Below are 14661 nucleotides of genomic sequence, written 5' to 3' on the forward strand. Positions count from 1 at the left end.
ACGGCAGCAATATCTTACGTAGCTTTTTCCCGCTACACCCTACCATGACTCATCGGTTTACTGATCTTGTAAACCTCGTTTTCCAATATGTTTTACTTTTTCTAGATTTTGTCGAAATTTGGCAGCTGTGGTCTCTGGGAATGGCGGTGTCCTAGACTCGTAGATCGCTCTGGACATACTGGCTGCGCCAGCACACCCTAAACAACGAAGACGGCCTCAGAAGTTCAATGGTCCTTCTACCTCCCTGGCCAATCAATTTAGGTTGCACCAGCGCCACGATGACCACATAAGTTGGCGCATACAGACAATCTCGAAACATCGGACTCGGATAAGTCGATTGTTTCATATATCTGTCAGTATCTCTGGTAAATAGAACCAAGACTCATGCAGAGTGTTAGCCACGAATCAGTATTTACCTGAGGGCTGGGGCCCTTAGCACACCTGAAACACGAAGACGGCTCAACATTGGCTCCATCTGGTTCTTTCATTCCGGCTCGAGATTTCGTTGACAGCAAGACGAGCTTGGCTTATAACCCCCAAGCTCAGCGGTCGTCGTCATAATGTTTTACTCGCCCACCAGTTCCTTCGATGTTTATGACTCAGCCCAGAATTTGTGATACGCTCGTGGCACACGAGAAGTCGAATGCTCTGGAAGAGCTGGAACATGTGCATCCATCTAATTCCTCGCCACTTCCTTCAGAATATGACCCTCCAGATGGCGGGTTTTGGGCATGGGCAACTGTTTTCGGGTGGTAAGTCGTCTCAAACGATGCTCATGAGTTGCGTATATCACATTCACGACACTCAGTTTTTTGATACAGTTTTGTGGTTTTGGGTTCGTTCTGGCACCATTCCTCCGAGACGATATTTCACAGCACTTTGACAGATATGTATCATCATATGGAGTGTATCAAGGTGCGCAGAGGTGGCATGATTGATCATACACATGGTTGACAAAAGAACTAAGATTTTTACACGCGAATTTACCTGGCCAATCAACCACCGTCCGCAATATCGTAAGTGAATACACTTACACTCTGGAGTCTGTTGTCTCAGTCACTGTCAGATGGATTGGTGCATTGACCTCGTTCCTGGCAGATAGTGTCACCTTGATCTCAGGACCGCTGTACGACAGAGGATGGTTGTAAGTTGCCACATGTTGGTAGTTTTTTTGCCACTAACTTCTGATAGCTACCAATTGATGATTGTGGGCTCGGCCCTCCAGTCAATATCCTTGTTCGCGTTATCTCTCGCAAAGCCTGGTCAGTTCTACCTTGTGAGCAGCCATAGTGATTCTGTGAACGGGCTGTCTATATGTGGCGACTAGATTTTCATTGTTCAAGGTATCCTTTCGGGGATTGGGATGGGTATAACGTATGGTCCCTGCATGGCGGTTATCTCTCAGCACTTCTCCAAGAGACGCACGTTGGTGATGTCTCTTGTCGCGTCCGGTTCACCAATGGGTGCCGTTGTTCATCCGATCATGCTAAATCATCTTTTAAACGGCACTGTTGGCTTTGAGCGAGGTGTTCGTGCCAGTGCAGGTTTTGTCAGTGCTCTATTGTTGATATCTTGCCTATCCATGCGCACGAGAGCACTCTCAATGTCAAAACCGACTACAAGCTATAATGCAGCTGTGCGAAAATGCTCTCGAGATGTTTTCTTCATCCTCATAACCGCCGGGTAGGTCGCTTCTGGCGCTTGCGCGAGTTCAATCCGAAGTATTCACAGCTGAGTGTGTCTAGGTCAACAATATTTCAGATCGGGTATTACTTCCCTATATTTTACTTGCAACTTGACTCTATCAAACATGGGATTGACGTCCATTTCTCGTTCTATTCCGTATGTCTGATTATGTCTTCTTCGTAGTTGACTTCTAACACGTTTTAGCTTGTGATCATGAATGCCGCTTGTGTCGTCGGCCGCTGCACAGCAGGAATAATTGCAGCGTACACAGGGGCATTAAACTTCACGATGGTATCCACTCTCGCATGCAGTGCCCTGATCATTTGCATGATAGCGCTGAGCGACGTAGCAGGTGTGATTGTATTAGGGCTTGGATATGGTTACTTTTCTGGAGTTTGTATGTGCTGCACCACGGCTTGTGTAACTCCTGTCACTGACTTTCCAAGATGTTGCGTTGATGGTACCGTTGGTGACTGTGTTTACGCCCGACTTGTCCGAGCTAGGGTTAGCTTCTTCTACGTGTACAGACTGGTGATGTTGATCCTCATATGCAGAGCGCGATTTGGGATATGTTTTGCTTTCACTGGTGTGTAGCACCCAGCTGTGTCTCGGAACTGCTAACAATGCGCGAATGGTTAGCCTTTGGTGGATTACTCGGTGAGTAATTCCTTTCCGGTCTTTATTTGCCATTGAGCTAATATTTTAAGGCGGCCCAATATCAGGCGCTTTGCTTTCCTCTCAATACAGGTGGTGGATAGCATCGCTCTTCAGTGGGGTGAGTAGTTTTGCATTGTTCCCGCACCATGCTGAAATGTTTATCTACCGTGATAAGCTCATCTGTTTTGTCGGAAGCTCCATGTTTGTGGTGATGCGCTTGATGATATATCGCAGACGAAAAACGGAAGAGACACTTGCCACCCACAACGCGCTGAAATGAGGTAAATCACGTGTTCTATGAGCACTGTTCCTTCGGGTCAATATATGTGTTTGTCTGTTCAACATACTCGCCCTTGTGCTGTCGGTGGCACCAGGATGTTATAGTGTACACCTACGCGCATTTTTGATACATGGGTTGTATACGTATTTGCCACTGTATGCTAATAAGCTATTTGCCGTCATGCCGAGTGCGATTTTTCATAGTCCGCTATATTTATCGTTGTATATCCTAGAGCAACAATTGCAATTGCACTTCGACGTCCATGCACAAGTGAGCTATCATGAGATTCATCGTACGGCAAATGCAGATTTTCCTCTACCCTACACAGCCGGTAAGTGTTTATTCCAGATTCTATGTCACTCATATTTTTTTGTTGTAGACCACGCAGTTGCAACTTGGCGACCGATCACAATTCACCGCACCTCATGCCTACATTGTACAACAACTGACAAGCACACGCGCCAGATGACGATCAATACACCACTTGGCAGTACCCGTCACGGTAAGCTGAGATTAAGCCAAGCTGGGCAGAGGTAATCCCCCATCCGGCGGACGCAAGTTCTACGACTCTCAGGTCCACTTCAACTCCCCACAGCACCGCCACGCCAGTTATTATGATCAAGCTCTCACACTAGCCTGCGCCGTTCTCGACCTTCAGCGAACGGATCCCTTCGTATAAGGAAAATTGTATTTTGCACCTCCCACAACCCACACCGAGTCACATGAGACATTTTGTGCTTGTTTATACTACCGTAGACAATCTACGAGAATCTTTGGGGATGCTTTACCGCAACTCTGCAACGTGTGGACAGAACCGCCATTTTCATATCTATCTTGGGCTCACTACGTGTTCTGATGAAAAGTTTCATCCCTGACGTACCCGAACCCTCCCGTTTGCGTTACAATACTTTCCCGATACTAGTATCAACAAAACTGAACCGCATCAACCTGGCAAACTCTGATGGACACCATGTACTCCCAAGCACGTGTCGAACGTGTTCCCACACGTTTGCCAAACGCATGGGGCGTCAGTGCTCTCGGCGCTGGGCATGGCTAGTCCACAAAGAGGACCACCGGCTGTGAATCATAATAGTCGTCAAGAGATTCGTCTAGACTATCACTGTCGTCAGTCGGATCGTGTTCATCAGGTGAACCTTACCGTCGAAAGTGCAAGGTGTGCAAGACCAGTGTAGGTTTGTTTTTTTGGTCGTTTGTTCGTCAGTTGTATGCTCATGTGTTTTATAGCTGCAGGTTAAAGCATTAATCCGTAAGTTTGAAAACAGCGGTCACGTAGGCAGACTGGGACTCGTTTTATACAAATCACTCCGCATTGTGAGAATGCAGAATTTCTTCATAAATGAATACTTACTCTCTCTAGTTACGCCAACCTTTGAGTTCAATGCAACGGCCGCCACACCCTACCGGCCGGGTGATTGGATATCTCTATATCTACCCTTCTCCCGACTCCTCATTTCTGAGTTGAGTGATAAACTTTTGAGCGAGTTGTGGTATTACCTATCGCTTCACCTCAGGTGAGTGCATTCCCTTACGAGTATGAATGGCTCACAAATGATTCAAGGGCAGAAAATATGCTAATGCTAACTGTGGCTCAAGCGATGCTGGTGACCTCACCCCAGGGAAATCCTATCAAGGGCGTAGTTTCGATTTGATTTCTATATAGTTTCTTTCTGCATGTTTGTGTATCCCCTTGTGGTATTCAATGAGTATATTTCCTGGTTTCGGCATATATTCTCGATTGTTCTCTTCGTTATTTTTCTTCGGTAAGTTGTCGGCATTCATTCCTAGTATAACTGATCATTAGGTCACTCAGGGCAAGTATTGTATTTTATTTCCTTCGGGTCCGCCGTCGGCCATACAAGCCGTGGTAATTTTACTTCAAATGTTCCAGACAAGACAGCTGTTATAATGCCGTCAGGTATCTATGATCACAATGATGGACCCTGCGAGACTGGATGACTCTATGTCTACATTTAGACCGCCGTCAACGACTTGTTCACGATAACAAGTAACCCCTTTAGAATGAGGTTGCACAGCACTCTTGCAGGGTCACAATCAACATTGTCCTTATAAATCTGAATACCTGCATCTCCTGTGCATAGCACATTACTTACCCACCATTTTCTTCGATAGCAACTATGGCGCAGGACGAATTCCGTAATGAAGTCATGACGGACGAGAAGTCAGACGTTCTGGAAGAGCTGGGACGCAGACAGTCTTCTGACTCCCCAACACTGTGTTCGGAATCTGGCCCTCCGGATGGCGGGCGTCAAGCATGGGCAACTGCTTTTGGATCGTAAGATGTTCTTGAATGGTATTAACAAGTTGTGCATCTGACATTCGCCATGTTTCCTAGTTTTTTGATACAATTTTGTGGCTACGGGTCCGTCCTATATCTGTCCGATCGAGGCATCAACTGATAGCTCTCAAACAGATACTTAAACTCTTTTGGTGTCTACCAAGGTAAGTACACAGCAGTGGGATCAGCTGTATACGTGGTGGACAAACAAACTTGGAAGATTTTTACACACGAATTTATCTAACCAACCAACCACCGTCTACAATATCGTAAGTGAATGTACTTTTAATCTGATGTTTATGATCTCAGTCAGCGTTAGATGGATTGGCGCATTGGGCTTCTTCCTAACCGCCAGTGGCACCTTGATCTCTGGTCGACTATACGACAGGGGGTGGTTGTGAGTTTCATACATTCATAGTCGATTGTTTATCACGCTGATTGCTGATAGCTACCATTTGGTGATCGTGGGCTCGTTGCTCCAATCTCTGTCCCTGTTTGCGTTATCCTTCGCTAAGCCTGGTCAATTCTACATGGTGAGCAGCCCTGCTGATCTCATCGGTGGGCTACCTATATTTGTGACTAGATCTTTGTATTTCAAGGTGTCCTTACCGGGCTGGGGGTGGGTCTAACGTTTGGTCCCTCCATGGCGGTCATCTCTCAGCACTTCTCGAAAAGACGCACGTTGGTAATGACTGTTGTCGCGGCCGGTTCACCACTGGGTGGCATTAATCATTCGATCATGCTAAATCACCTTTTGAATGGTACTGTTGGCTTTGCGGGAGGTGTCCGTGCCAGTGCAGGTTTGGTTAGTGCCCTGTTATTGATCGCCTGCTTGTCCATGCGTACGAGAGCACTGCCGACACCGACTATCAGTTTTAGTAAAGTGGCACGAAAATGCTCTCGTGAGGTCCCCTTCATCCTCATGACCGTTGGGTAAGTTCTCTTTGGCATCCGCATGAAGTCTTTGGAGCTGATTACGCCTAGTACCACGCTGTCTCAGATAGGTTTTTTCTTCCCTACATACTACTTACAACTGGACTCTATCAAACATGGGATCGACGTACAATTCTCGTTCTACTTGGTACGTTCAATAATTCCTTATTCTCTGTCGACTCTTAACCCGATTTAGATTGCAATCTTGAACGCTGCCAGTGCCGTTGGACGTTGCACAGCAGGAATAATTGCAAGATACACGGGATTGTTAAACTTGACAATCGCATCTGTTACTGCATGCAGCGTCATCATCTTGTCTATGATAGCTCTGAATAACATATTCGGTGCGGTTGCGATAGGCGTTGCATATGGCTACGTTGCTGGAACTTGTATGTTTCACATTGCTGCTAGTGTAATTTCTGGCACTAATGATCCAAGACATCTCGCTGTTGATCCCACTGGTGGCTATTTTGACGCCCGACTTGTCGGAGCTAGGGTTAGTTTTATTATTACACACATTATTGTCTGGCCAATCTTGTCGACCTCCTATACAGGGCGCGGATGGGCATATGTTTTACTTTCACCGGTGTGTATCCGTCAGCTCTGTTTCGTAATTGCTGACAGACTGTGAATTTCAGCATTTGGTGCATTGCTCAGTGAGTAATTTTTTGCCGTCTTTATTTCCCATTGTATCAATGTTTTCAGGTGGCCCAGTAGCAGGCGCTTTACTTTCATCTCAATATAGATGGCTGATATCGTCGCTCTTCAGTGGGGTGAGTAGTCGTAATCGTTCTCGCCTTGCTCCTGCTGAGTGTCTTGTGGTGATAAGATCATATGTCTTGTTGGAAGTTTGGTATTAGTGGTAATGCGCTTGATAATGCACGGGGAAAGATAACCCATAGCTTGGCGCGGAACGAGGCGAACTATTTGTTCTACTAGTGAGGACTTTGGTCGGGGCCGGTATGTACTTATAAGCACTGACTATCTTGCGATATGTGATAGATGTATTGAAAACGTGTGCGGACATAGATGCCCATGGTCTACTTATATAACACGATGTTGAATCAACCCCTAGATCAATAAGCATCAATCTTATCTTGAATCTTGTCTTATCCGCAGTTGGACTTGGGATTCTCGTGGACAACATTAGCCTGGCTGAGAATAACTTGAACTTACTTTCGACCTCAAAACAGCACAGACACCACACCAATCGGAGCAGTTCCACGGAGCAACACCTCAACTATCGTTCGCCCGGCGACTTACTAGACTAGCTAGACTTAGCGTTTTGGCTGAGCACTATTCTTGTCAAACACCATCCAGACCGCGGCTCTGAGACGGTCCAAACTTTCAACCACGCTATTCATAGAGTAGCTGGAGGAGTTCCGAACTTCCGAGGTGTCTTCGTCTTCTGGAGCCGTTTTATCAACTTCGGACGGGAAAACTTTCTCATTATCGATGGTGGATTCTTATGCCACTGGTAACTAGCCGGAGCTCCTGAATGCAAGCGCCAACAGTTTCGGTAATCTGATGGAGTGGGAAGACCTGCCAGCGGCCATGGCACTTTCTCGCGTTGTTCCGCCCCTGGGTGCCAGATTCGGCGGAGCTACACACAATACCGCTTCACTCTTCTGCTAGGCTCACAGCCTTGCCTCGCGCTGTCGTAGCTCGAGGACGGACTTGATGAGCGTCGGAGAAGAGGCGTTCCATCGATTGAGCGCACGCTATATCAGGCGTTCACATAGAAGGAACGACTCGGACAGCATTGTCTTTCTTTTATTGGTCTACTACTCCAAGGGGATATCGAAGCACCCAGGTGCGTCCTTTGGGCCACATTATAGGTCTCTCAAGCCACTGGCTGTTGTTTTTTGCTTCATAATGATCGCTGGTGAGATCGGAGTCGCTGAGATGAATCGTGCGTACTGTTGATTGATCACGATCTGATGGTATTTGTTGATGGCCTAGCGATACAAGTGACATACTCGTATTGCTGACGATATCGATACGTCTGGTACCCAACTGATAATACCACTTGTATTGTCGACCTTGAATGTCGAGTGCACCGATCTTTGTTCAAGAAGAGATGATCAGATACTATCCAGTTGTAATCAACCAACATCATGACCAATCGATGCGTCTAGATTCCAGGATAAGAACAAACAACGACCAAGCGAGTCTAGCCTGCGCACTGCCAAGACCATGACCTGTAACCTGTGCTCGCATGTTCAAGCGATCCTCGGACTCCTCGTGCTCGCCAGATTGCGTTAGAACTGCGCCAGGTGATCATCACCCCCATGTCAGGTGGGCGAGGACGTACGAACGTGTTCAAGTCACGCCCTCACTGGCTGGGCCTCGGATGGACGTATATAAGAGCTTGTTCGTCGTTGAATTAATTGACATGTATCTTTCCGAGTATCGGTGCTCGTACTGCTCTTGATGTATTCTATCACATTCCCCACTTTTGTCTTTGCATTCTGATCGGTCACTGGCGTGCATACTCGACAGCGCTCTAGGCCTCACACCACGGAATATGTCTCACCACAACCTCAAGCTCAAGCTCCACACAAGACGCATAAAATCCCTTTTTATTGATATTGATACGACGCAGGTGATGCCAGTAGATACGACGATAGATAGATACTGACTCTGACTTGGCCTTGGTTTCGAAGAGAAATATATTGGTACATTTTCGGTGGAGGTTATGTGGGTAAATGGTAAGTGCTATGATATGATATGAGCACCGGGGAGGAAGGAAAGCGTTCACCAATTGAATCGAATTGGTGGGCGGATGAGCGGAATGGCGGGCGAAGAAATAAAATGGTGGGTGGATTGGTGGATGGAGGAACTGAAATGAAGAGAACTTCCAATAGATGATGGATATTGGAGGGAGGGAGTGGGTAGACGCGAAGGCATCGGCTTCAACGGTGTTGCAATGCAGATTTCAAAATAGCGTCATCGGGCCATGCTGCCCGATTGCGGTGGTGCTGGGTGGGTAAAACTAAAAGGCACTGTTCGGGGTAGAAATTCCATAAGACCCCTGTGCTCGTATAGGGCAAAGTTCAAGAGGTGGAGGCGTTATGTAGTCAAGAACGACGAAAAGACCCAATAAGGAGAAATAACACAGGAAACCAAAGCATGGCTATGAATGATACAGTGTGCATGGGAGGCAGGTGATAAAAGAGAGATAAAACGCGGGAAAAACACATGAAAGAAGATCGTGCAGGCATGAAGGGACGTGAGCATGAGCATGATGAAGTGAATGTGCCAGAGCGTATGGGTGTAGATCTGCGAGGCGTCTGTGATGTCGCCAGCTGATACCGTCATATCTCCATATTGCGCTCCTCCCCGTTAACCACATCATCCTCCCGTGTTTTTGTACCAACGTCCTCTTTCCTCGCACGCACGCGTCCCCGACCACGTTCCTCGTCCTCGCCCCGATCCTCAACGTCCATCTCCCATTTCCTCTCAGCTTCCCATGAGGGTGGCAGGGACGTTTGTGACGACACGAGGGAAAGTCTGGATGACTCTGCAGAGTTTGAGTTTGAGGCAGAGCGGGAGGAGGGGATGGGGGTTCCGCGGATTGCTGCCAATTCGCGCTCGAGGGTGCGGTTGCGCTCTTCGAGATCTCGGCCGCGTGAAGCTTGGACGCTGACGAGCTGTTGGAGATAACGGATGTATTCCACGGACTGGGAAGCAGAGTCAGTAATTGAATGATTTTCAGGTGAATCACCACGAGGAAAGGCGCATATGCAGTAAACAGATGCACGTATCTGGCAAGTGAGCGTATATAGTGCATCACAGGGAAATGGCGCATATAGGCAACACAAAGCACCGTCCAACCGCCAAGAAATAAAAACAAGAGAAATAGATAAATCAGGATGCACACCTTCCTCAAAATCATCCCCTTGTTTGCCTTGATCATTTGTGGTTCAGAGCCATTTGCGGTAGTGATCCCGTTCGTAGGAATACCGCCATTCACACCACCATTCGCATTACCTCGGCCTGTTCAGGAACGTCAGGATGTGCCTTCCACAGCACGCAAAAAACGCACCATCATCTCCATCTTCGCTTGGATCCTTTTTCACAGCATTCCCGTTGGGAGCGCCGGGTACCCCATGCTCAGGAACGTCAGCGAGACCCTCATCGGAGTTTGCTGCATCCGGGAGGAGGGGGAGTGAGAAGAGATCGCCGTTTTCCACTGCAGGTGAAGTTGCGCTGAGGAGTGTGGGGGATGTTGGAGCAATGAGTGGGGCTGTGGTGATGAGTTAGATCCGAGGATTCAAAACGAGAATGAAGAATTAAAATTAGGAAAGAGAGGCCGAGGACCGCGAAAAAGGAAGGAATACCCACCATCACATTCAAACAACACCCCTGGAATTAGCCCTGCTAGCTCGCCGATTCTTTCGTTGATGTTATCTCTCCGCCTTCTCTCAACAGCATTATGACTCTCCCGCCTTCTTCGTCTCTTTTCTGATAGACCATCGCCATCATGCTTTCCCTTGGTAGGGGGAGGGGGAGAAGTTGTGCTGCTCCCAAGCATGCCCAAAGTAGAAACTTCACTGGGACTGATTCCCATGCTGGGAGTTCCGGTACGGCCATTAAAACTACCATAATTTACAGCCACATTGTTTTGCGAAGCAAATGAACCGGGTTGCGTAGGGTATGAAGTGGTTGCCGCATTATATCCCTGGAACCCGCCAAAGGAATGAGTGAGACTATCGGGTGTGGGAAGCGAGTATTCGCCTTGACCGGGAACAAAAAAGCCGCCCATAGTTGAACCACCGCCCCTACCGGGGATAACTATGGCATGAGGACGGGGGGGAGGGGGTGGTGAAGTGCCGGATACATGTGAACTAATGCTATTAGCTCGGCGATCACGACGGGAGGTTCGGGTGGGGCCGATGCTTGGGGGGCGTGAACGGCTACGACTGGGCGAGTTGGGGTTGTGCGGGGATGGGGTGTGGCGGTACGCGAAATGTGATGGCGGATCTGGGTGTGGTTCGTACCGCATACTGCTATTTAAGGCAGGAAGGGTACTGTTAAAATGGAGATCATTGGTATGTTGTTGTTGACTGTTTGGATAGATATCGGTTGATGATGGAGGTCGGTAATGGCTGGTAGTTGTAGGAGCGCTGATATCAAAGATATTGTGACGGTACGGGTCTGCATCATATGTACTGCGTTCGTGCGATGCATGGTGAGGGTGCGAGTCGATGAGTGTTGCAAGATCGTCGGTGAAGTCGATGGCACTACTTGGTGTTGTAGGTTGATGATGAGAATGAGCTTGAGCAGCGCTTGGAAATTTACGAAATGAGTCAGGAAGAAAAGATAGGTTTGGTGGCATGAAAAGATTGTTGGGAGACGTTGGAGGGGGAGAGGTGGGCGTCTCTGACAGTGAGGAAACGGTGTGTGCAGGTGAAGGAAGCTGAAAACCTTCTTGTCTTACTGTTGTTGTACTATAGCTGGACATGAGAGGATGAGGATACAAAGTGGAAGATATGGATACTATGTGATTTCGATCTGTCAGTCTATAATACTTCACTTTATTATCACTTTGATCTATTTCTCGCTCAATTCGGGGTCTCGGTCCGAGTATGGGAACAGGTACAAAATATTAAAACAAATAAATAAAAACAATTCTTATTACATCTTCATTCTATCCTTAGGTTTCTCTCTCTCAGGCCCTACTGCCCCCGATCCCTCGTAGCCTCGGCACCGTCAATCTCTCCTCCCAACCCTACACCAATGTACATCACCATATCTTCTCCCGCGACTGTCCAAGATCGCCACATTACTCTAATCATTAATATTCCTTGACACACAACCTGCACTGTCCCCCATCGCGACACTTTAAGTTTACTACATCCTCCGACTCGTCAATCTCCGCGATGGCGCCCGCTATTTCACTTGACAGAACACAAAGCCAAATTTCACAACACTAGACCCACTCCTCGGACAGTTTTCATTCAACAAACAATAGGATTCCCGACTCAAGGTCCGTTTTTTTTGCTTAACCTCAGGCCCCCCTCGACTTCCTAGAACCACCTACTTATGTATACTCTCTAGATCATAATTTCGCCTAGTCCAGGACCTATCGGTACGAAGCTAAATCAGTCTTACGTGCGAGCGCAGTGCCACCTACACTACAAGTTCCTCACCCTCAAATCTGATCGAAACGTCATATAGAACCCACCACCTGCCAGATCAGGAAACAACAGTTATTCAGACGCAGATGAGTTTACCTTTGATCTCGCGAACAAGATAGAGGGGACAAGGCACATCTTCGGAATTATCTTGTTTACAGATCCCCCCCGGGACGCCGTTGCCAGTTTTTATTGTGTTAGCTCATTTCACTGGGCGATTATAATCGCCTCACGACCAGTCGACACCAGTGGAGTTTTTAGTCACTAATCGACCATGCTCTCTACTCCCAGGCTCCTGCCGCCACATAAGCCTAACTTTCTTTTTTTTGGTATCGAATTAACTCTGAACTCTATGTCGCATTAACCTACTATAGCTGCTTCTGTCGTATATAAGTGGGATTTATCGTAATATTTTATCACACAATACTAGACTCCATCGTAAGATATAACGCCTTTCTAGACAGGGGTGAGATATTGAGTTATGGCTGGGCGTCGAGAAATTGTGTAGGCATGGGCCGCGTTGGCGTCGGCGGCGGTGCCTCCCTTCTATCTCGGCACACTGGTGAAAGCGACTAATTCATTAAACATAATATGTATCTCCAAAAAGCTTAGCACAGGTTGTCAACCGCCCAGACGCTACTACTACATCGCACGCTGACAAATACGCTCTTCTTATTGACCGGGATACGTCCCGTCCTAGTAGATAAGCCTGCAAACGGAAAGCCGTTGGGGGAGTTACATACATAATCCGATTACTGATCACTGCGGCTGGGCAATCATTGATGCATGAGGTACGAGCGACCAACGGAGGCGGAGTAGCATGTGGAGCGCGCAGTGTGTCGATCCAATCTGAAACGCCAACCGACACAGCCTACATTCCAACGAAACGAGAATAATAGGCGGGAGGCTTTGAATCTATCAGAATGAATGGGCGGGAGTATGAGCGGATGCAAGGAACCCGCCTCCACTGGGGAAAATGGAAATAAATGTGACAGGGTGGGCAATGATGAAGGTCCACCGCTCAGTGTGGTACCCGTTAGTATTAATAACGACACGCCTGCACAAGCGGGCCAGGCGGACCGGGAATGTACAATTCGATTCAATTGAAGGCTGAAAGGTATGGCATATGTGAGATACGTCGTGTATAGGTATCGACGGGACTGGGAAACTCTTGGCAAACGATAATAATCGTATTTGGTATCGGTGCTCGCTGAGTGGCCTGGGTGCGTCGCATGTCTGTGCCAGGATTCTCAATGACGATGAACTGGGGGTGGGTGCCCCCGCGGGCGTAAGGTTATAATCCTAAGATTAGATGTGATGAGATCGCGGAAGCGTAGTGAGTGATAAGATTGGACGCACCTAGGTCTGGCCTGCCTTATCGTGTTCCAAATTAGCGCACAATGTTATGACTGTGGTAAATTGTTTCATCCTTGTTATATCATCATCGCTGAAATGATCAGTAGACGCTCGCGGACTAGTGTTCAGCCATCCGACACGTTTTTAGTAAGAAAGAACACCCTTCGACTGACAGATCATGGAAATAATGAACGGAAGAATAGGTACCAAGAAGGCGCATTGATGGAAAGCATCAGTTCTTAGGGGTATGGCCCCAATTCCCACATACACCATAAAATAACATACCATAAATGGCCCCACGTATCTCAGGCGTTCAGTTTCCCTTACGACGTAGGTTAAGAAATTGTCGCATCGCTAATGCGCGACAACGAAACGGCATCAAGCTTGGTTGCGCAAGGCACACTCTTTCTCCGCTGGTTACTGACGGAGCCTGACAGTGACAGGAGGGCAAGCGATCCGACTCAGATTCGGATAATCTGGGAAACTTATCAAAAACGATATTTAAATTTGTCAAACCATACGACCCTGAGAACGTGCTGTAGGGTCTTGAAGGGGCGAATCGAGTTTAATAGAAAAGAGACACAGCATTATGAACAGCAACTAGGCCGGGAGATCACCGGAAGCACTACCGCGGATGACGGAGGATAGCATCCGACTAAAGCCGACGTGTAGGAGCATAGTTGAACCATATCTTCAGGGAAGCATGCATTAGAGCACAATGGCATCATTGACATGGCGCCCTGCGGATAGGGACGGCAATAAATCGGAGACACTGGTTAAGTTGTGTAAGTACGGCAAGGGAACTTATCATAGAACACCACCGCGGACAACAGAGGCTTTTCACCGGTAGAAGGATGGAATAGTCGCAGCAGTGCATGGTGTTCAAGGGTTCGGCCGGCGTCAGGAAAGTGGGTCTGACAAAGTGAAGTTGCTGGGGGTTGACAGAACAGCACGGTACACGACACCGTGGGAACCTCACTGGATCTGGGGGCTGAGCCAGTACGGATTCGCACGACGAGAAGCAACAGTATCGTGAGCGGCCCGTACGTCGTGCCGTCCTTTGCGGATTCGAGTAAGCTGTGGCTGACTAAATCATAGTTCAATGAACATATGCATCCACAAGCGCCAATCCAAAAATGACAACACTGACCAATCTGAGCAAGCAAGAAGCGTAGATTCCAGGAATAGGGTCAATTATCCGGTCCTCAGTGCCGGTCAATGGGAATACCATGGACCGTTAACCATCTGCGAACAGGACGGATCCCGGTCGAAAAATAATCCTGGCCGTCATT

At 47.8% G+C, this 14661-nt stretch overlaps 3 protein-coding genes across 3 annotated transcripts; 2 read left to right on the forward strand and 1 right to left on the reverse strand.

The window, feature by feature from the left end:
- Positions 1–594: 594 nt before the first annotated feature.
- Positions 595–2623, forward strand: HD556DRAFT_1242988 (major facilitator superfamily domain-containing protein; the record flags this gene model as incomplete). Its single annotated transcript, XM_041298329.1, is given in 13 exon segments — positions 595–752; positions 809–835; positions 887–915; positions 968–1004; positions 1022–1144; positions 1192–1276; positions 1328–1683; positions 1746–1842; positions 1891–2083; positions 2133–2190; positions 2241–2272; positions 2326–2343; positions 2394–2623. 13 exon segments carry the CDS (start codon positions 595–597, stop codon positions 2621–2623), a joined length of 1443 nt encoding a protein of 480 aa, XP_041156947.1.
- Positions 2624–4667: 2044 nt separating this feature from the next.
- Positions 4668–6959, forward strand: HD556DRAFT_1394512 (major facilitator superfamily domain-containing protein). Its single transcript, XM_041303644.1, has 14 exons — positions 4668–4937; positions 4998–5024; positions 5076–5104; positions 5161–5209; positions 5260–5337; positions 5389–5473; positions 5524–5873; positions 5925–6021; positions 6070–6262; positions 6312–6369; positions 6428–6459; positions 6512–6529; positions 6579–6646; positions 6703–6959. Exons 1-14 carry the CDS (start codon positions 4780–4782, stop codon positions 6766–6768), a joined length of 1308 nt encoding a protein of 435 aa, XP_041156948.1. The 5' UTR covers positions 4668–4779; the 3' UTR covers positions 6769–6959.
- Positions 6960–8778: 1819 nt separating this feature from the next.
- Positions 8779–11391, reverse strand: HD556DRAFT_752277 (uncharacterized protein). Its single transcript, XM_041311503.1, has 4 exons — positions 10221–11391; positions 9922–10122; positions 9757–9872; positions 8779–9640 (listed from the first exon to the last, which is right to left on the reverse strand). Exons 1-4 carry the CDS (start codon positions 11338–11340, stop codon positions 9191–9193), a joined length of 1887 nt encoding a protein of 628 aa, XP_041156949.1. The 5' UTR covers positions 11341–11391; the 3' UTR covers positions 8779–9190.
- Between the last annotated feature and the right edge of the window lie 3270 nt (positions 11392–14661).

The sequence above is a fragment of the Suillus plorans genome, assembly GCF_016647745.1.
Source record: "Suillus plorans strain S12 chromosome Unknown HD556scaffold_54, whole genome shotgun sequence".
Lineage (NCBI taxonomy): Eukaryota > Fungi > Basidiomycota > Agaricomycetes > Boletales > Suillaceae > Suillus > Suillus plorans.

What these genes read in the sequence shown, in the direction of transcription:
- HD556DRAFT_1394512 (XM_041303644.1), top strand. Translation starts at nt 4,780, where the DNA reads ATGGCGCAGGACGAATTCCGTAATGAAGTCATGACGGACGAGAAGTCA. An exon ending in CAACCACCGTCTACAATATC is followed by an intron (nt 5,210 to 5,259) that starts GTAAGTGAATGT and finishes AGTCAGCGTTAG; the next exon opens with ATGGATTGGCGCATTGGGCT. An exon ending in CCCGACTTGTCGGAGCTAGG is followed by an intron (nt 6,370 to 6,427) that starts GTTAGTTTTATT and finishes CCTCCTATACAG; the next exon opens with GGCGCGGATGGGCATATGTT.
- HD556DRAFT_752277 (XM_041311503.1), bottom strand. Translation starts at nt 11,340, where the DNA reads ATGTCCAGCTATAGTACAACAACAGTAAGACAAGAAGGTTTTCAGCTT. An exon ending in AAGCGAAGATGGAGATGATG is followed by an intron (nt 9,873 to 9,921) that starts GTGCGTTTTTTG and finishes GTTCCTGAACAG; the next exon opens with GCCGAGGTAATGCGAATGGT. An exon ending in AGGGGATGATTTTGAGGAAG is followed by an intron (nt 9,641 to 9,756) that starts GTGTGCATCCTG and finishes CTCACTTGCCAG; the next exon opens with ATACGTGCATCTGTTTACTG.